Here is a 22328-nt window from a genome sequence, read left to right as displayed (position 1 = left end):
AAATACATTTTAAACAATTAGCAGTTTCAGCATCTTTTGTCCCTCAAAATAAATAAAAGTATTGAAGTAAATGACCCTTTTAAAATCATATTTATATGTATCACCCAAAGTTCTGTTGCCGAGCTGTTCAACACTTAAGATCTACTGCAATGATGATGATTTACATTTTGAATGTTTAAATAAACTGAATAAATATCGACTTGAATTACATATAATTACACATTTCCCCTTTTTTGAAAATAATAAGTTACAAAAGATTTATATTTTTTTGGCTTGACAGCTCCTTGTCACAGGAGATCCAAACTTTAAATTTGGAACTCAGTCAGAGATATATCAAGTCTTGTTTTCATCACTTTTATTTTTCTAATTTAACCCACAGTGATTCCCATTCTATTCAGGTCCAAACTTTCCTCTCGACTGCTGGGAATATCGAGGTCTTCCCAGCTCATGTGAGACACCATTTCTGGTTCTCTACCTAACTATTCCAGAGCCATCCTGACAGTGGCATCTCATCTCTACTCCAAGTCCCTCCCAGATGACTGCACTTAAACCATAAGTCTGAACCCCACACAGAGCAAAGTAATGTAGCCGCTGATATCTTTGAGTCACTACAAAGCTGGTGACCACAGTTGAGAGGAGGGCAGGGCCCAAGCGAGGAACGCAACACCTGAGGAAGTAGCTAATCTTCAGCTGGGACTGGACGCTGCATCCAAGAGAAAGAAGCTCTTGAATTGAGCTGATCTCCATCCGCGCTGTGACCTGCAGCAGTGAGAACTGATGGTCACCAGCACCACTTCATCATGGGGTTCATAAGAATTCTGAGGCGACCATTTTGGTCCGTTCATTCTCCAGAAAAATCACCAAAACCTTTTTAATTTAAAAATAAGTTCCTTGGATCCAAAGCAGAAAAGAACAAAAACTAGATTGTCATTTTTTTTAATCACTAAACATGATCTTCTTACAAATCATAGTCTGCCTGAAGCTCTTCGTCGTGGCGGAACATCAAGAACAAAAGTCCCAAAAACAAACGTGCTAGTTGTCGTCTATGTACAAAAACGCAGCCAGTTAAAACATCTGAAGAGTCGGTGGCGAGCCGAATATACAAAGGTGAAGTCCATCAGCTCTACCAGGTTCCCCTCTGGAATGGTGGAGGCGGTCCGAACCCGGGCCTCAAGTTTCGGAAAGGCATCCCGGGCCGCAGGTTGATGCCGTCGGACCGCATGGGTCGAGGGAAGGGCGGTCCTGCGGGCGGGAAGTTCATGGGCATTCTGAAGCGGTTGGCCATGAACATGTTGGGCGGCATCATGTGAGGCGGCATGTTGGGAGGGGGGAGGAACGGGGGCATCCCGGGAGGGGGCTGCATGGGGGGAGGCAAACCCGGTCTGGGAAGACCAGCGGGCGTCACCCCGGGTCCTGGAGGGGAACCCAGCTCTGGGTTCAGATTGGGTGGCTTTTCCATCTTCACTTCCTCCGGAGGGTTCGCATTACCTGCTGCAGAGCGAGAGAGAGAGAGAGAGAGACCATCTTTAGTAACACAGTTCGACAGGTTTAACCCGGGTCTGCTAAGCACTCTGGTTTCCTCCTGCACTCCAGGATTCAGGATAGTTGAATAGCAAATCGTCACTAGCAGAGCCACTCCTGTGCTTCCTTGTAAATTTGCAGAACTGGCTTCCATGTGGAAGGAAGTAACTGGTGAGCTGGAGGGTATTTTGGAATGATTCTTCACAAACTGGACAGGAGAATTGTCTCACCTCCAGGTAGGTTCGCCGGCGCCAGCTCCGCAGGGATGAACGAAGGCGGCACAACAGGTGGCATGGATGTGGGCGACATCATGATGGGACTGGAGAACCCAGGACTCCCCAAAGGGGGCGTGGCCTGCTGAACTGGAGGCACCTGAAACACAACAAATCAATGCACCGCATGAGACATGAATGGGTTCAATTGCCAACCTGACTGGGTCCTTGAGCAAGACAGGAAACCACAGTTGCTCCTGGTGCCACTTCGATGCCATCAACAGATTTTACCACGAGAAAAACAACAATCTGACACATTTTTTTTATTCAGAATCATGGAACTGTACAAGGATATTTCGACTTAAACCACAGTAGAAGCTTTTGAAATTATTTTTATCAAGTCATTTCTGACAACCAACTCACTGAACCTGCTCACAATACTCTTTGAATAATTCAAATCTGATCATTTGGGAATTTATTTAAATCCCTGTCACACCTGGAGGCCATTTTTTTTCAAGCTGATTTCAATCGATTCTTTAACAGTCAGAATATTATTAAACCGTTTTCACCAGCTGTTTTAATGAACAGTTTTGTCCACTTAAATCACATATTCCAGTTGCTTTTTGCTATTTATTAAACATCTCAGGATGTCGTTCACTAGGTTTTCTGGATTGTTAGCATCACTGCAGAAAAGAAAAGAAAAACAAAAAACATTCAAATTCTGTAGTATGAGCATTAAAGTAAAATATTTAAATAATATTTGACACATTTTTTTCAGAGTAGTAAAAATATATTTATAGTTTTAATCGTGGAGAAAAGCCAAATGATTTAACCGGGTGTTCTTCAAATATTTTTTCCTTTCTTCACTGACTACCTTGCCGTCCCATCCAGACCTTTGTTTTTTCCTGCTAATGTGTGACTGTATTCAGGACTTTTCCCTCCCTCTGAGAGGCCAGAGGTTCCTGGTTGTGGTAAACATGAAGAGGTGTGACTGGAGAAGGAGCAAGGTGTCGGACTTGCTGTGACAATCCCGGATGGGAAATGCCCAACTAAGATGAGGACAGTGGAGCTTTGTTTCCTTCCTGTCGCTCCTCACACGGCTGTAATTCTCCTTGCACTCTAGTCAACGCTTGTCCCAGCACAAACACAAGAGGCTCATCCGTTCACACATGTTGAACCTGCTGACCTTCCATAGCTGGGTCAACTCCAGGTACGGATGATCTACTCTACATCATCAGTTGGCCTTTTATCTTTTTCAGAATCTCTCGGACATGAAAGACCAGATGAAACGGTTAACACCAGTCCAACAGGAGTGAAAGAGAGATCGATTCAAATGAACACTTCACTTGATGCATCCACACTTTATACCATTACGCTCTGAATGAGACGTGCAGGAATCTTGTTACGGCTTGTGTGTTGTCGCGTGTGTTTTTCAGGCGTCAGTTGGAGCAGTGCTTTTCCACACCCTAAAATCTGTCCCTCTTTGATGAACTGTGGACTCGTATATCAGAACTCCTTGTAGCTCAGCTCTTTCTTTATTCACCGCCACGTCACAAGTCCGGACTTGTCTGTGCTGAGCTTCATCCTTTACAGTCAAGTGTGGAACCAAGGACACCGTGTGATGTGCCACTGCTTGTTTATGAACTAAAGTGAGGACGATAAAATGATGTGATCGGACACGACCTCAACTGAACACACAGAAGCATCACGTGAAAGTAGAGGGAGGTTTTATGGGAACAGATAAGGACAAATAGCTGAGTCGAAACGTCCCAGCAGAGGTTTTGGATGAAGCATCAGGGAGGAAGATGACGACGGAAGAGAGATGCTGAAACGTGAGAGATCAGTTGTGGCAGAGTCTCCAGCAGGCCACAGCTCCGTGAGAGGAAAACAGACACCAGGAATAAAGACTTATTATTGCGCGCTTCAGTTAAGGCATGTATTTAATGAGAATATAAAGAAAGAGCTTGTAAACTAGTGAGTGAACTGAAGCATTTTCTGATCTACAAACAACACAGAAAAACAAACACCAGAGTGCAGTGGTCAGTACCTGTCCACAGCCAGTGAGGACTGCACATCGGTATTGTTCCTTGCAAGAAGAAAAGGCTCTTTCAAATGGTTTAAGGATGAGTTTTAAATGTACTTGAAACAGATCGAGTTTGAAATATGTGTCAGTCAAAATTTCGAGAGATACAATTTCACTCTCGTAACAGTGTTCCGGTACAGTGATGGTGCAATACCTGTTCTCATCAGTGTAGGGCGAAAGAGGACACCAAACAAAAAAGATGTCTGTACAGAGTGTGGCGGGAGGTTCTTTACTAGATTAGCTAGCAACAGAACCACAAGCCCAAAAAGCTCAAGCGTTTTCATCCTTCATACTGGGGGCGGAATTTATTCACCACTGTACAAACCGTCACCAAAACTCACTGAAGAAAGCAAGCGTTTTTACTGTGGTGATGATCGCAACGCAACTAGCTTAGCATCATGGCGTCAGGGTTACGCTGCGGCGGGAGAGTGGCGAGGACGATTCTGGATGGTTGGTACTGGCATTACGACAAAGCTTACTGTAATATTGCAGCCTTGCAACGGCTTGACAAAAAAACTCAAAAGAGTTTGGACTTAAGCTTTTAAGATTTTGGTTTCAAGTTACTTGCCAAACTTTAGAGTCACATTTAATTTTAGTTATTTTTTTATGTGTGTGTGTGATTAAAATGTTGAAGTGACAACGGTTTACGTCATGAGGGATGCTAGCGATTAGCAACTAACTCACTAACAACTTCCCTCCCTAGTGCATCGACGTCTTGGGAAGTTCTATATTAAACGCTGGGAGTCATAATCTGTGCTGCACAACAGCCTCAAGAAACTTCAACACAGATCTTCGTGAGCCTTGCTAGCGCATTATTAAATGAGAATTTTCAGCTATTTAAAGCAACATCAGATGACGTGTTGAAAGGTCCGATTTGGCCCCAAGAAATGAATCCATCGTTCTCTCGAGTAACATGCTTACAGACCTCAACGTGTTGACTAGAAGAGTTGAAGTGTATGTTGCTGTGAACAGGTGTGGCATTCATTGAAGCCAATTTCACAGGTGTGTTCATCATCTTTCAACTCAGCAGGCAGATGGCGTCGCACCACAGACCTTGCTGAAGGGCTCGCACCCGTAACCTCTGCCCGTGCTGTAATAGCTGCTGCACACAGCTACTCATATTCATAAATATTGGGGCCAAGACCTACAGGCTTACTCTGCTCCTACGACTTGAACACTCAATTTGGAGACACGCCAGAGCAAACATCCATGTTAGACTTCCAGGAGCCGGTTTTTACTACAATATTTACTCTGTAAACCTGCGCGGGAGGGGAGGGGTCAACCGTCCACTTCACAGCGGTAAATCTTCCTCTGAAGAACAGATTCAATAAAATATTAGCCGGTGGATCAATCTTGCTTCGGCACCCCAGCGATAGCCAAACAGGTCAGGTTCTGACCTGAAGGGGCAAGTGTGCTGCGTGCATGAGGAAGAAAATGGATGTGGAAAAACTGGACCAGTAGGAAAGTGAGCTACACTGCTGGGGGCTGAGTTGGTGAGACATATACATATATATATATATATATATATATATATATATAATGTCGAAGATAATAAAGCGTCGTCCTTTGGTTCTTTTCCCCCTATTTGGCTGAGCTAATGTGGAAACGGAACATTAGCGTGTCTCCTCACCAGCATGCTATGACTGGAGTACAACTACGTATACACTAGCCAGAGGCACCTGCTGACATCGACGGGATTAGAACAGGGATGAACACCGTTTAAACCTTGTCGACTAACACACAGTCCGGTTGAACAAGTCGCAGGGCCCGAGTCACACTTGAATAATGGCAGTTTAAACGTACGGTAAATACACACGCAACACGTGGGAAGTCACTTCAGAGCAATATGGCGTTTACATTCAGTTAAAACCAGGCTGCCTTAATCTCGTGCTATTTCAATTAGTGCCGTCATTGTATGTGCGCAAATTGCTTTTTCGGTTCCTGTTAGCTCAGAATGATTTCTTCCCAGCTCCAGTGGACAAGACATGACACTGTATATGTTTCACTTATAACAAGAAAAGAGCTTGAATTTTACTGCCTTGATGAGTTTTCATGCAGCGCCAACAGTCATATCGAATTATGAATATTAGTCAACGCAATAAATGAGACTCTTGGTATCTCAAAACCCTTGAGGTATATATGCTCCGTATATAGGGCATGTTCAAAGCAAACAAGTTCCGACGTTGAGGGACTCCACTAGACTGCTGAGGGTTTATCGTGGCACCAGCAGCAGGTTCTTCCAGTGGGTGTCACAGCAGTTGAACACATTTTCATTCGTCAGCATAGAGACATGAGAACGACTACTGGTGTTCCACAAACCATTCCAGACTCGCTTGGCATCGGGGCAGAAATGGCAGGACGCAACATTTCTGAGCCAAAGCTCATCCTATACTGTCACCCGGTGCGCCACAGAAGTGACACCTCAGGAGCCACTGCTGAGCTGCAGACGTGCAGCGTCCGCTGCTGCTGCTGCCAGGTCAAACTGAAGAACACCGGACCAGAATACCGAGTCATTTCCAGCTTGTTGGCGTTCATATCTGAATATGGAATTTCTCACTCATCAATTCAGAAAATGCAGTGAAAGGATGTGGCTATATTAATGATAACATAGCATACTGGCATATAAACTAGACACTCTTCAACACCATAAAGTTTGAATTAAGGCAAAGCCACTGCCATAACCTTATTTATACTTCTGTAGAGTTAGAAACTGGTTCAGGCAGAAAGTCTGGGTCTCAAACACAAGGCCCGCGGGCCAGGAGAGGCCTGCAGGACAATGTTTTGAGGTTTGACTTCAAAGTTTAGCATTAGCGTGACCCACAAATATTTTGTAAGAACATTTTTTTTGAGTGGTTCGGTGTGCTGTGGGCGTCATTTATTCTCACTATCACACACAGGCTCAGGTTTGCTGCCTACAGCAGCATTTAATGCCAAGTTAGCACTAGCTCTGCAGAGAACTGAACCCCCACCATCCTGAACAGGGATGCTTTTTTTTTTAAGTCCACAACACTTGAATCCTTCCATTTTTCAGGGATCACTCAATGTGGACAGACTCATGTGTTGAATTTGATGTAAAAAAAAAAAAAAAAAAAAAACCTCAAGAAAAAGCGTGAAGAGTTGTTGCAAATTATTAGCATTGAGCTTTTTCAATTGCTGGTACATAGGTTCTGACCACTGCTGACAGGCAACAATGCCATTTTGATCTCGACTGTGAGCCCTTCTAAACCCAACTCACTGTCTCACGACTAATGCCATTCAGCTGGCATCCGACTGGTCATAATGGTCCAGCTGAGCTCGAGTGTTAATGTTCATATTTTAAAGCTGAGCTCTGCTGCTGCACTTCAGGCACTAGAGTCTGATTTTGGACAACAACAAGATGACATACCCCTCACTGATGCTGGATTCACTCTGCCCATGAAAAAGACGTTCAGATCTCTCATCCCCCCTCAATTCACAAAGGAAGCCCCCCACTCTGATCATCTCCTCTTTGAAGTGTTTGGCCAGTCAATAATATTCCCTTTGTTCAGACAGGTGAGGGGTGGGGGGGCATGATGGAGGGAACCACGCCTGAGCTGTTTCATATATTATCATTAATCCCTCAAGACTTCACTTGAGCGACTCTCGACTAAATAATACTCACCTTTGTTGGGCCCACGTCCACAGAGCGCCAGAACCAGGAAAAGATCTTTCAAGTCCACGGCCAGTGAAAGCTTTCCTCAGTTCATATGTCTTTTCGAAAAATAACCTCAATTTCAATGACATTCACAGGAAATATGGAAACGGGTCAGAGAACATGAGTACGTTTGGACGGTGTGAAGAAAACCATCCAGATTCATCGACAGCTTATTTGGCTTCTGGGTTTTTAACAGTCAAAAACATAATGTTACTACATAACTACTTTAGACACCCTAAATAATATACAATAAATAAAAAAAAACTATAATAAAATTGATGTGAAACATACAGTCCCAGAACCAAAGCTCCAGTGAGAGGATGTAGTTTGTTGCCTCAGGGCAGCACTGAGCAGTAGAGGCGCTAACAAGTCAAAATGGGGTCAATGTTGATGTTGCTCTCTCAGGTTGGTGAATCAGGTCAGTGTGTCAATCGATGGGTTTGAACCAAAAGCGAGAGAATACATCAAAGATTTGGGTAAAACGAGTGTTCAGAGCAACACAACATCCACATAGAAGCGACAACACACACATCATTGAAGACGATTTGGAATATGTTCAGTCACATCTTCAAAGATCAAAGGACACTTTTACACCAGGCATTCAAACGTGCGCTAGAATCATTTGGAGACATGAAATTATCTCTCAAGCATCATCACCATCCTCAGCTGTCAAGACACCAAGTCTCATTTCTATTAAGAGCGGAAGATTCCGGGACACATTAGAACCAGGCTGCCTTAACTTTCACATTAACTTGCAAAGCAAAAATGTTTTACATGTGATGTAAAAATTGTTTGTTCTCCAGACTTGTTTTTCTGGTTTAAAGACAAAGGACTGATCAGACTTGTCTGTAAAATGGGTTATGATTGGTCAAATAAAAGTCTAAAAACTGGCTCGAGATATTGGTTCAGGTTTGACTAAAAATACATTACTAGCCGTTCAGAACGGCAGCACTGAACACTGAACAAAAACATGCCCTACCTGCCAGGTTTGAGGTCCAACAGTGTTGGATGTCAGTTCAGTTGGAGGTCAAAAGATGTATCTCCAATATAAGAGGTACGCTTCTTCAAACCAGTCAAGCTACCATGGCAGAGAAGGTGCCAAACCTCGGGCCCAGTTGTGAATGAATGAGAGTAGACTCGTCCAAGAACAGACCTGAGCTGTTGATACACAGGGACTGGAAAAAATAGCGTTTGAACACCGCATGACATCGACAACTGATGGTTTGTTTTTTTGTTCAGTTCTGAACAGTCCGTTTTTGACTCTGATACCAAAAATACTAAGAATTTAGTGTGATTTGTATTAGTGGATCTGCATTACAGCCACACCCATTGGAACACAAAAAAAATATTTTCAACCAATATTTCATTTCATATAGGAGATTGTGCCCGAAAACGTTTTAAAGATACTCTGGAGGTGAGTGAGACGACAGCTGGACTATTCTTCTACAAGGGCGAACGCATGAATGCCAGGAGCAAGAGGTCAATGACTGCCTGGACCAGCTCGCAGGAAGCTTCAGCAAATCATGTTATGAGTAGTAACTGTATATAAAGACAAAGTACTGAGCCAAAACAGAGATGCTACTACAGTAAACAGCCAAGAACCAAGAAGTGAATGAGTAGGGAATGTTCTCTGCTACATCATGAGATGTGAGACGTGTGTTTGACATCTCAAAAGTTCCTCAGATGCATTACACTGATTCAACACTTGTACATTATACAGAAAGCTTTTAGCAGATGTGAAGATGTTTTTTTGAATCAGACTTGTAAAAGCTGAAAATGTATTTGGGCACGTTGTATACAGAACAATGAGATGTAGGTCTGTCAAACAGCTGATCAAAGATGAGGTGCAAATGTGTCACGTAAAGCAGGGTAACACAAACAGGAGGTGCCACCTTGAAGCTCTGCAGACAGCTGAGACACACCGGCACCAGTGCTGCAGGTTTCACTCGGATCATCTGACGGTGTTTGGGTCTAGTCAGTTCTGAGTGTGTCGGTTATAGACGGAGTGGAACTCTTACCTTGTGAGGAAGCTTCTCACGCAGGCCGTCAGATCATGACATCATGAAAAAAATCCATCTTGAAATGGAGCTCGTGGTCCACCTCTCAGGACTTTGATCAATCTCTGAGTCCACTGAGGAACTACTGGTGTCTGGAGAGCTGATAGTAGGTGGTTAACGTAGTCATAAGCCCATTTGGCTCAAGAGAGACCTCTGCCAGTCTCTCAACCACTGTCTGTGCTAATGGAGACCAAGTCACTGGCAAGTGTGAAGAATTTGACCGTGACTTGGGTCGCAAAAAAAAAAATAAAAAAATTTAGTCAGTTTTTGTTTGCCTCTCTGAAATATGTCCAAGACGGGCTTCTCCCCCTTTTTTGATCCCGATGAGAGCACTGAAACACCAGTCATTGTTCAAATCCATACCCTTGAAATATTCCTTATTGAACTTGACAGGATGTGATTGTGTCCTGAACACAGTGTCTCATGAAGTGAAGAACCATTTCCTGAGGTCAGGTTGAACCACAGCTGGAGACGGAGGTGGACAGGACTTCATGTTATCAGCCCTAACTTCCTCATGAGTGCACTACAACTGAAAAGTTGCACGGCTGGGACAGATACAAGTTCATTTCAAGGTTTGTTTATGTTTTTTGGTGTTAACCTCAGGTTTACTAACCGTTTTAAAAACAGATTTTGTTTTGTTTTAAAGAGTTGTTTTGTGTATATTTGTGTAAATAACCTCAAAATTGAGGGAAGGCACGACGAATCATGCAGATATGTGCTGAGGGTTTCATTTTGACCTAAGCTCAAACATGCCAAACCTCAGCATTATATAATACTGCATGATGACAGATGAACTAAGCATATTCATACTGTAGCCTGTGCTCACCGTCACATCTTAAATGTGGAATCATATGTAGAACATTTTTCATGACATATATTCGCGTCCCTATTTAAATATCAATTATTTTGCACTGAGCTGAAGTAGAAACTTTAAACAGGCCTTGAAGATCAAAGTTCTGTGTCAAACCAAACAAAGTGCAGATGAAGCAAACTCATGTCTTCTCCAAAGCTCTGCATTACAATAGATCATAAGGCATCAGGTCGCACTGGGCAAACCAAGTAGCTGCTCAGTAAATCAAGGGTCGGCCTGGGCGTCCCTGGTTTTTTAGCAATAAGATGGCAGCCCATATAGAGACCGACAAGTGGCGCCATGATGTTAAAGAGCTTGATCAGAGGTGTTTCTTGGCTCTGACACAGTCCGTGGACAAGACGACGGTTGTCTTAAGCACTTGCTCCGAGCAGTAATAGCAGGCGCACTGCAACAGTTCATATTGGGTCTGCAACCATTTCAAACACATTTGGATAAACCCCATTTTAAAGACGTCAATAAGAGTGGGATTACATTTGTTAACTGTTGGATTTGCATGGATTTCCAAGCCTTACGTGCACGCTGATAGCCATGGCGGTAATGCAGTGTCAGCGTGAAATGTTTTTATTTTCGCTCCGAAATGCACAACCAATGAACGGAAGCCGTGGCAGACCTCACCTGTGACATCATTCCTCTTTCCGTGACAGAATCGTGACTCGCCACCATTCTAAAAGCACAGGTTTGTAAGGTGAACTGTGCATCTGCTCTCTTGTAGCAACTGTGACTGCCTAGTTACAGTTTTGAACAGCATTTCATTTTAGCTACTTTAGCTAGCGGAACGAAAATAAGTAGCATAAACACTAAATCTATTACACTAGAAGGTAAGAGTTGAATTAAATAAACTTTTTTTCCAATTCTAGAGAACAAAGCCGTTGAAATGTGAGGGTTCATCATGCTGCTCGTGTGCTGTCAGTTTTGACGCAAGTTCCAAGGACAGCATTTTGGGTCACCCAGTGAATCCTCAACAGCAAGCATCACAGTAACTTTACACTTCTGAAGTGCAAATTAACATTTGTCATTGCAGGTTTATAATTAGGTTCACATAGCAATAACCAGCTATGGGGAGGAGAATGAATGATAAACCAAAAACACATTTAAAAATGTAGCCATCAGCGCAGCTGTATCATTACTGGAACACTTGAAGGGCAAAACAGCACCAATGACCCAACTGATTTTGTTCACCTGATATTGGATCCTGTGACCCTCCCGTGTGAGTGCATGTGTCAACGCTTTTGCATAAACCAAACAGGGCATGACCAGCTTTAGCAGCATCACAACCAGACTTCAAACCCTCCATTTCTGCGTCCAGGTGTCATGACATCACACACTATGACAAGCGCCTCACACAGATGGAACAGCACTCCACAGTATAGCGACTCCCTTCCATCTGTGCAGGTTTATGGCCGCTGCAGCTTCCTTACCAGCTGGCAGTCCTCAAATCCCGGCCGTTGCGCTCATCCTTCTCCAGTCGTGAAGTTCCCGATCATGTGATTTCATCATTTTATCAAATGTTTACCTCCACAAATTCTATCAGTTCTATCGTAATGTCATCTTTTAAGCAGCCAAACACACACATGCACACACAAAATGTAATCTAGTAATAGCACAAGAATCACTGTATCTTAACTGTAAGAATATATAGCTTATCCTCATGTATGTGGAAAAGCAAGCATGCAGATATTTCTGTTCTACAATCTTAAAAAAAAAAAAGATTCAGTTCAGAGTACATTCTGTAAAACTTGGACTTACCAGACAACACAAGAAAAACAAAGCAGGTTTGGGAATAAAACAAAAGTTTCTGATTCATGGGGTGTAAAGAGATTCCTGGCAGTGGACCGGGTGTTTGTTGGAGGTCCAGAGGAGCTTTTAAACAAGGGAAGGTGTCAAAACAAGACGGCATCAATTTCCCACATGGGAACGCTTTAGGCACCAGGAGATCTGTTTCAAGCCAACTTGGCAGTCACGTGTCAAGCAGAAAATACCCGAAACTTGATAGAGCCGTGCATCATGGATCCCACAGTAGGAATATGGAGGTGGGAAGGTCATCAAACTACCGACCAGGTGTCCTTTTCCACATTCCTAAACAGACTACACATTTGACTTAGCAGTTGTGAGACTTCTAATCCAGACTTCCTTATCTCAAGTTAAAATATTGCCAATGACTATGTCTAACTACATTAATGTTTTTGGAGCTACTTTATCGACCAAAATGACTCTGTGACATTTTCTACTCATGCATTATTTAAAGACACCAACCAGAGACCAACATTTATGTCTTAACCCAGAAACAGGAGTCGAAAAAGTATGAGCAACACTGCTAATAACTATTCCTCTGTATGGTATTGTGTAAGTAGCAGAAACACATTAACTACTTGTTCAGCTGCCCTCATCAGAAATTGCTTTGGTTTTGTCCATGCACAACGCTACATAGATTCACGCACCAATAATGAGGCTGCAATAGACAAAGGTAGTAATAGAAAAGGAAGCAACGGAAACAAGAGCGTTTATATTTTGTAAAGAAAACGTGAGCAGGAATACAACTATTTGACATAAAACAGTTAATGGTATTTTTGGAAATCCCATTTTATTTGGCAAGAGATTCAGCACAGTACAAAGTTGTGTCGTCAATAGGCACATAAGAAAGAGGAGACGAATGGAGCGCTGATGATGACCTAGCTGAATAGAAGGGGAGCTCATCTGAATGGCTCTAATGTAAACGGGTCCACCACTTTGGAATACTATTAGTCAATTGAACAATTACAAATCCACAAGTTTAGTGACTCTCTTCTAAAAATAGAAAAAAACCTGCCACTAACTGGAACTTTCAGCGATAAGTGAAACATGCAACCATGTCAATAGGAAAAGACATTGAGACCCGCTGAGACGCCGCTTAAACTAGGGCAGAAAAATACATTGACATATAATGTATTGCCATTGTCTGTATGAAGAGTATGAAGATTCAAGATGTTAACATTGCTGAATCAACTATTTCAATTCTTATGCCTGTCCTGCATGGAAAGTGTTGTGCTTGCTCTTCCAATGTCCAGCTGAGATCAACCAACCTGCTTGCTGGTGATTGACAGCTGAAGCCAGGCAGTGTCAAACATCCATATTATTACATCCTTTTGAATCATGGTTTTATTATTTTCTTTATTATTTAAAAAGTCATATCGAATCAGATGGCCATTGAGATAACTGGCATAAATATCAAGATAAGAAATTTCATTCATCTCATTCAGCCCTAGCTTAAAACATCTATGACACTATTTTACAAGGTTGTATTTTCACCACTACATAGCCGACAATATTGTGAGATAGATTTTTGTTATGCGAGTAATAAAATCATCTCGAGGGTCTGTAATAGCATGTCACACTTAAGACATTGTGTTGTGTGTTGTCTTTATTCAAGAGCAAATGACCACTTATCTTTTGTCCTCGTTTATGAATTAAAAAGCATCCGAAGACAAAGATTCCTTGAACTGCATTTAGCGATTGATTTATTTAGCGCCGTACAACCAACTTCGGGGAAAAAAAACAAAACAAAAAAAAATGTAAAAAATTTTTTTTTTCTTGTATGAGAATTAAAGCCCACGTTTCAGATCAGCTCCTCTACTCAAGTGAAAACTTTATTTTCCCTGACAGCCAAAATGTGTGGATGTGAACAATGAAGCAAAGGAGGAGAGAGAGTAGTGTGAGAAGACTGCAGTGTTTTACCTGGACTGGAGCAGTGATGGGGCCATCTGCTGGTAACGTCTCCAACAGTCCGTTCACAGACACCGGCTTATTTACTTCCACGAGGTGTTTCCACTCTGAGCAGACCAGACACACAACAATGAGACCTCCCCGACTCATGGCATGCCAAAGCAGATTGTCCTGTAAGGCTTCCACTATTTACCTGGGCTCAGAGTATCTGGGTCAAACATCCCTCCTTCACGGTAGCTCTCCAACTCATCGACCTTGACTTTACTCCAGGGAATGTAGGTCACTCCTCGCTCCACGTCCCACAACTTTTTGTGTGCCTGTTTTATGCCTTTGTTCAAAGCCCAGGCAATCTAAAGAAACAATGCATGCACTTACTGATACATTATAAACAAAAGCTGATATTAATGTCTTTAAATGAACTTGACTAAATGAACTGACAAGAAGTGAAAAATCAGAACCAGCTATCACCATTTAAATGTATTTAATTTAACTAGTTTAACTTCCTATGGACATATAAACTTCTCAAACATTCTGTTGCAGATAGCGTCCAGGGATTTGGCCATTCCAAAGAATAAATACTGGGCTAATATTTTCGGTTGAAGGAGAGTGGGGGACAGATGTGTAGGGGCCACGTGTGAGCATGAAAACTCAAATTTCATTGCATGATAGGTTTCCAAATACTACATCTAATTGTCCCCAACCCAAGTCCTCTCAAACTTGTACTGACAGCCATCAGCAGGGCATAAAAGATTGCGAGCAGGCAGGAGTGTATTGAGCGATCAAAAGATTGTCAGCTAGCGCAAGGACAACACAAAATGTTACCAGACTAGGCCAGCACATTCAGGCCAAGGCACCTGATCTCAATTCAGAAACAATTCAAACATTGGGCAGGGTTTTCCCTCCATGTAAATGATCGTGGTGCAGCGTCAGGACTTAAATGAGGGCAACCATGTCTTCAGCACAATGGTGTCTTTTAAAAAAAAAAAATCAAATCTCCCATGACAAAATGTATGCAACCAAAGTGGAAACATTGAAACAAACATCATGGAGGTGGACATGATTATGGTGGTTGTGTGCATGTTTTAACGGGAAAAATCCAGAAAGACAGCATAACTAAATGGCAGAAACACGTTCGCTGCTGAAGTATTAAGTCGCACAGCCCACCACACATCTGAAGATACAGACCATGTATGGATGCAGGCAGAGCAGATGCGACCACTGAACGTTCCTTGTTTAACACCTATATATTTAAGCAAACGCACACTAAACTTTAGTTACACAAAACCACGAAAATGTCTTTTACACTTAACAGCCTACTGGGATGAATCATCCTTCAACACGGCCCTCAACAAACATATTCAGATCTTCAGCAGCTTTGTGTAAATAAGTACTTCAGTAGCTTGTCAGCAGAATTAAAACTTGCACAAGACAAGTGTGCGGCTTGATCCATCTCCATATCACATGCCTCCCACCACATATATACTGAACATGCACATGACAGAGACCACAAGGAGAGTATTGTGTGTGTTTTGCACAGCTGAATGGAGTTCTGTGAAAAGGAAGGATTCATTGTGGCCAACAACAACGCAGAACTGAGCGTAAACAAGCCAACACATAGCAAGCTGCCCACAAAAGAGCGTAAAACAATTAGACCGCATTTACCTTGACAGGCTTCTGATTCACTTTGTACGAGCCCCTGCTGAGTTTGTTCAAGGCGGTGTAGGCATCGGTTCGGTGCACCATGACAATGTAGGCGCAGCCCCTAGGAGGAATCATCTACCCACGCACACAGTGAGGTTATACATAGAACAATAGTAACACAAACAAGTGCAGATAAAACTTACATTGATGGACTCAATCTGGCCAAACTCCTCCAGGAGGGATGTGACGTCCGTTTGTTGAGTCTTCTTGTCCAGCTGTCCAACCCACAGAGTTGTGCTGCAAACTGACCACCAGACAATAAACATACACAATGCATGCTTCACTAAAAAGGTCCAAATACATTTGGATAATGAAACAGTGGGTACAATAATAAACAACTCGCATCTGCACTTTTGAAGCATAGCGTCCAGTTTCCACATATAATGAACAGAACATTAACTTAATATAATTGTCCAACTGCTCCTCTTCCACCAAGATGAACAAGAACCCGCAGGTTTTTTCCAAAGTCCTTTTCAAAGGAGACTCAACCGCCTTCACTTCTTGAGAATGTGGCTTTCCCCCCTGTATTTTGAAACATACCGCTGAGAGTCTGGCTCTTGATACTAGGGAGACCCTTCTGTCTGCGCTCTCTTTCCAGCTCCCTTTCGGCCCGGTCCTGGGAACGAGAACGCCTGTGCTCTCTGGTGCGATCTCTGGAGCGAGAGCGAGACCGCCTGTGTCTCGACCGTCTGGAACGGGACGAGGACCTGGACCTTCTTCGTCGTGGGGATCTACAAGCCAAATAATAGATCAGGTTGAGCATAACTGTCATGCGGCCAAAATGCAACAGACTAGCAGCATTTCAATACACATAAATGTTGACAAACCATGCAACCTTTGTGAACATGTTTAAAAAAAACACGTTTAAAGATGGATTTATAGTATTCTTTAACAAAAAGAAATAAGTTTGTTTAGAAATTATATGCAAAGAGTCCATGTTTACCTCACACAGTGGAGTGCAAAAAAATTTCTATAGCTTCCAGAGCATTGACATTTTCACCATATTCAATCACACCAATTATTGTCAATACAGATTAAATGCTTTAAAATGCATTAACGGTTTATATCAGCAATATCAGTAAATATCCAGATTTCAAGAGACCTGACCAGAGAGCTAACAAGAAGTTACAAGTCCGTCACCAGAGAATGACGTTAATGCCACCAACATTGAGACAGACTTGCAACAGTGAATGGCAAATATTTCACACACAACTAAAAAGCTCATGTGTAAATCAGCGTACTTGTCTTGTCCCAACAATGATGCCACCCATCAAAAGCAGAAAAAGTTAACAACATACCAAATATTAATATTAAAGTTATGGGAGCAAACAACAAAACACTGAATGTTGATTATTAAAAACACATGACCTTGTCTTTACAATTAAACAGTATGCTAAAAGATAAAGCCAATCTGCCTGAACATTTTGTTCAACCTTCATAAATATGTCAAATCACAAGCAGATTTACCAAAACATTTCAGCAGGTAACAACAACATGAAACCTTATCAATCAAGCAGAGAAAGAGACCTCTAGCTTATTGATCCTCCATACAAGCTAGCACCATCCTTGATCTTTAACCCACCAAGAAGGCCAATCTCGCACAAACTAACCATGAAGAGTGACACACAAACATCTCCATACACGAGGCATCTGAACAACAGTCTACAGAAGAGTAATTAAAAATATCAGAAACTGGATGTACAATTCAGCCCTCAGTAGTACCGTGCAGTTTGCTGCTGAAACAGATTATTAAAAAACTGTGTAGCGAATATAAACCATCTTTCATGACTGCCAAGAAACAAAGTATGTATAAAAGATTCTGGAGAAATCATCTGCTGGGCTCAGCATCTTACCTGGACCCAGATCTGGATCTCCTGCCGTGTCCTCGATGCCTGTTGTCTCTCCTCGAGGACGAGTCCTCCCTGGAGTTCTCCTGAATGACAAGAGGAAGACACATATTAGGCTCCAGTTGCCACAATGAATGTTTTAAAAATGTAATGTGTTTTAATTTCGTCTTAATTCCTGCAACGAATGAAACAAAGTCGTTTAAGGTTTGAAAACATACCTGCAGCTGTGGAGGAACGTCATTTGGATGGTGGATGTCTGGTATCCTCTGATAGTTGCCATGATTCATCATTCCACCATGCTGAGAACAAAATAGCCTCATTAATAACAGCATTAAACAATTTGCATGCACAAGCCCAATTAGCAATTTTCCCCCCAGAACAGATAAAGAACGTGGATTTGTAAGCGGCTAAATTTGACTACCTCAATGCCGGCCGTCTGTCCCATCAGATGTGGATGAACATTGTGCATGTTGGCCATCGGATGAAACAAATGAGAATTTTCTGGCATCCCTCTGTAATAAACAAATAAGAGGACATACGGTATAAAAATACCACACATTTCACTCATGCATGAGCTATAGCCATGGCAAGCACCCAACAACTGGTTCAGCTGTGCAGTGCCTGTATTGTCCTATTAGGTCACAATTTGATTTAAAATATATATAAAAAAAAAAAGTAGTGAAAATAATTACAGAGTAAGCCAATCATATAAATGACAGCTGAAATAAAGAGAACATGAATGACAACTTGGACTCACTAGGTAGTGGGTATGTGACAGAGCTTCAGTTACTCACTGTGGGTGAAGGGTGATCTCCTTTTTAGGGTCGTCGGGTTCATCGTCATACTCAAATCGGTCCAGAAGTTTCTGAGGGGGTACATGTCATGTTATTATCTCAGTCACATGTTTACATCATGGAGGATAAGGACAGACTCCAATGTTTCCACCTCACCTCAGCTAAGGGGTTTCTTCTCTCTGCATCTGCGCTGTGCTGGGTGAACTGGGGCATCTGTGGAACAGCTTGGGGGATGTTGGACATGTTTGGTACAACAGATCTGTCGGCCTGCTGGATGTTCTGCAGCATTCGTTGAAGCTGTAGCACAGAGACAGAATTAGTTTAATGCAGCAATGTTTTGTTGTCCAGCTTCCTAAATTAATCTCTGACTCACCTCTTGGCCATGAGGGGACTGGAACAGCTGAGCCACTGCAGCTAAAGCGTCAGAACTGGGAAGGTTGGACAGATTGGGAACAGCGGGAGCCGGTGCAACAGCAGGTTCTGGCTGCGGCTCACAGGGAACTGTTCAGAGTAAAAGAGGGTTTATTATTCAGGGTCACATTAAAATGTGGCAAACAGATGCAAAGATCAACATCAAGAACTCAAGTGATAAAAAAAATGTTACTACAAGGTTGACTTTGAGAAAGCCAACATGGATGTGCTGCAAAACAGAGAGAAGGATGTCACACGCTGTTTTGAAAAAATAGGTGTCACGCCCTTTTGCTCACAAACCAGTCGAGCAAGAGGAAACATGAGTTTCTTATCTCATTCAGGGGCATAAAGTAGTTGAAAAAGCAAGTATCAATACAACACAAAGCAGAGTTGTGTTGAAAACTATTGGTTTTCCGAGCCACATTAAACAACCCTCAGTCAAAGAAGTATTATTCAAACTCGCCTTCTGGTACAGGTGAAGGCATCAAAGTTCCGTTGGCCAGGTCCATCAGAGGCTGAAGAATGGCCATGTCAAACACCCCGTTCTTCTGCCACAGGTTCAAGACACGGATGATCTTGCTCTGATTTGAGGAACACAACCAAACATTAACCATCCTCTTAGTATCCAAGAAAGCAGCCAAACCCTCCGTACCTTGTCGTCCTCAGGACAGAGGAACAAATTTTGGAAGGTGTCCGGAAAGTTCTTCAAAAACCTGGGTCCAAAAACGTCCTTTTCCACACCAAACTGGTGACGAGACTGTCGGACGATGGAGTCGACTACGTACAAGCCGGGGACCTTTAATTCTGGTTTGCACTAATGAATCAACCAAAAACAGTTCCTCAAAGACTCTTCTCACAAAATCAACTTTTCCTGATAAAGACTGTGGTCCGTACCTTCTTGATGAACTTCTCAACTATCTGGACGACATGTTTGTAGAGCTAGAAGGAGGGAATACATGCCATCATCACCAGCAAAGCCATCATTCTAACACAGTTGTCACAAACACTTACTTTGGCAAGTTAGACTGTTGAAACTTTAAAAACTTTAATTTTTACTACATTTGCAGTGTTTTAATACAGTTAAAAATCACATAACCACATAAAGAGCTACTGAAACACCATGAGTTAAAATTTGATTTTTACAAATCACTAAACAAAAACCTTATTACTTAATGCTTGTAATGATGGCTGGATAAAACTACAAAATTTCTCCATTTCAATTCTGCAGTACATGTCAAGTAGTCTAAAGCCATGAACAATCACAGGAGCATTACATGGGGAACAGAACATTTACAGACTCTTCAATGTGATAAAGAATTAGTCACCTTGATGGCTTTGATAGCAGATTTGGTAACAGACATCATCTTTGCTCGAGATATTGGGGGCTTCATCTCGATCATGGAGAAGAGCTGGTAGTAAAGAGGGGGAAAACACATCAAATCTATAAGTACTTTTGCCAAAACTTTAATGATCAAAGACAATATAAATTTCAGACACCACTTCAACCACCTAAATGTACATCAGAATTGAATTGCTTATTCACTCAAGCGTCTTATACAGCCAGCTGTACCCAGCTGTGCATTTCAGGACAGCTCATATAATCATGTCAACAAGACAAACCACTGTCAATATAAAAACATCATTGCCTTGCGAGCATTCCCAATATCATAGGGCACAATAAAGGCAATCTAATCTAAAACATAAAGGAGGTTTACATTGGAATGGCCCCTCAACCGTGAGTATTGTTAAAAGCCAAGTACACCGTCTTCAAACATTAAACCAATAAAAGCGGAGTATAGCTGAAGCGTAGCTGTGTTTGTGAAGAAAAATGTAGGCTAGTTAGTTTGCAAAATCTCTTTGTTTCAATGTGTTTGTGCAGTTGCTTTGTCTGTTCAATTAATGTAATAATATAACAAGGCAGTGTAATCTAATCACATGGCATCAGAGGTTGTAACTCTAAGCCAGCCTCCATCTTCTTAACCAATCAGGCTGCGTCTTCTGTGCCACGCCCATCCTCTTCATGAAGAGACTTTCAGTCACCACTTCAAAAGGCTGAAAATGTTATTTTTTTGTTGGATTGCTTTTGCTCCTATGACTCTAAACCTAACACACTGGTCGAATTACTGTGAAATTAGCATCAAATCATCGAACAATGCACAGCTCAATAGTCAATTGGACTCGAATATACACACAAATCAAGGAATAACGAAAATAAAATCAGTTTTTTTTTAAATAGTTACTCGAATAGACCATCTAACAATTGACCCATCAACTTATTTGACAGGAAAATGATGTTCAGGATGCTTATTTTGCAATTAGATTAGATCCGACCCTTCTCACCCTGGTCACGGACTGTTTGTTCCTCTTCCCTCTGGCAGGAGGCTATGGTCCATCCAGACCAGAACCTCCCGTCACAGGAACAGCTTCTTCCCCTCAGCCATCAGACTGTTAAATTTGTGATCAGCGTTTCTTTTTTTTTGTTTTATTTTATTAACAGCACTTTATTTCGAAGCACTTTTCTAGTTGGTGGGACCCCCACTGACCATGACAATAATTTCTATTTTGATTCTGAGACAAGAATAATTAAAGTGACTGTAAGTGCAGTAGTCGCGTCTCTCCAGAATAAAATTTGAACTAAACCTTCGAGACACAACCTTCTGAACCGTACGACTAAGCATCAAATAACAGATTTATTAAAAGCTGGCATGAGAGAGCTGACTCAAAAATGTTTACATTATACAGGCGCTTGAATACTAACACTAATAAATGTATTTTATACAATGGTTGGTGGAGATCTTTCAGAGGTGGCAACAAAAATAAAGATAATAATAGATACGTTAACACATAGAGCCAACATTAGCTTATTCAAGTGGTTAGGCATGATTGAACTAAAGCCATGTATTGGCTAAAGCATGTTACTGACATAATGTCAGTCATTACAAAACGAAAGTGACAGAGTTGGAATAGGTTCGTGTAAAGAGATAGATAAGTGATGTACAGTAGCAAAGCACCACAACCTCAGGCCTCCCAGCACAAACGCAAACTAGCTCACGTCGACGGGAATTCCATCGAGTAAAGTAGACATTTAAACGAATATAATTCCAGGGCAACATTGTCTGCCCAAAATAAAACATTATTTGAGACAACTGCGGCGTTATATTCGAGTATTCTTGGCAACACAATCTACCAGACTTAGCTTAGCACTCGGAACCAGGCACAAACTTTACCTCCATGTTGAACGCGTTCACTGCATCCATTCTTCGTTTGGAAAAACTGTATATAACACGCACAAACTCTGCTACGTCACCACTCCCACCACGGTATGTTTATATTTTTAGGAAAAGACAGGCGACATTTTCAGAAACGGAGCCGTCGTCCAAACCAGCGAGCTAAGCTAACTCAGGCCGACCCGTGACTGTGACAGTTAAATCAATAAGGCGGCTCACGATCGCCACCTAA

General features: G+C 42.1%; 1 protein-coding gene across 1 annotated transcript; it reads right to left on the bottom strand.

Annotated features, from left to right (window-relative positions):
- Positions 1-932: 932 nt before the first annotated feature.
- LOC128763970 (SR-related and CTD-associated factor 4-like) lies at positions 933-22279 on the bottom strand. The gene is made up of 18 exons (XM_053873284.1): positions 22097-22279; positions 20195-20278; positions 19764-19808; positions 19522-19683; positions 19333-19450; positions 18832-18959; positions 18615-18755; positions 18459-18529; positions 18086-18176; positions 17883-17963; positions 17671-17750; positions 16358-16548; positions 15961-16061; positions 15779-15892; positions 14310-14466; positions 14129-14223; positions 1752-1893; positions 933-1491 (listed from the first exon to the last, which is right to left on the bottom strand). The coding sequence occupies exons 1-18, from the start codon at positions 22124-22126 to the stop codon at positions 1124-1126; spliced, it is 2199 nt and encodes a 732-aa protein (XP_053729259.1). The 5' UTR covers positions 22127-22279; the 3' UTR covers positions 933-1123.
- Positions 22280-22328: the final 49 nt, after the last annotated feature.

Source organism: Synchiropus splendidus, chromosome 8 (assembly GCF_027744825.2).
Source record: "Synchiropus splendidus isolate RoL2022-P1 chromosome 8, RoL_Sspl_1.0, whole genome shotgun sequence".
Classification (NCBI taxonomy): Eukaryota; Metazoa; Chordata; class Actinopteri; order Syngnathiformes; family Callionymidae; genus Synchiropus; species Synchiropus splendidus.
The sequence above is the reverse complement of the archived record's forward strand: the minus strand, read 5'-3'. Positions and strand labels throughout refer to the sequence as shown.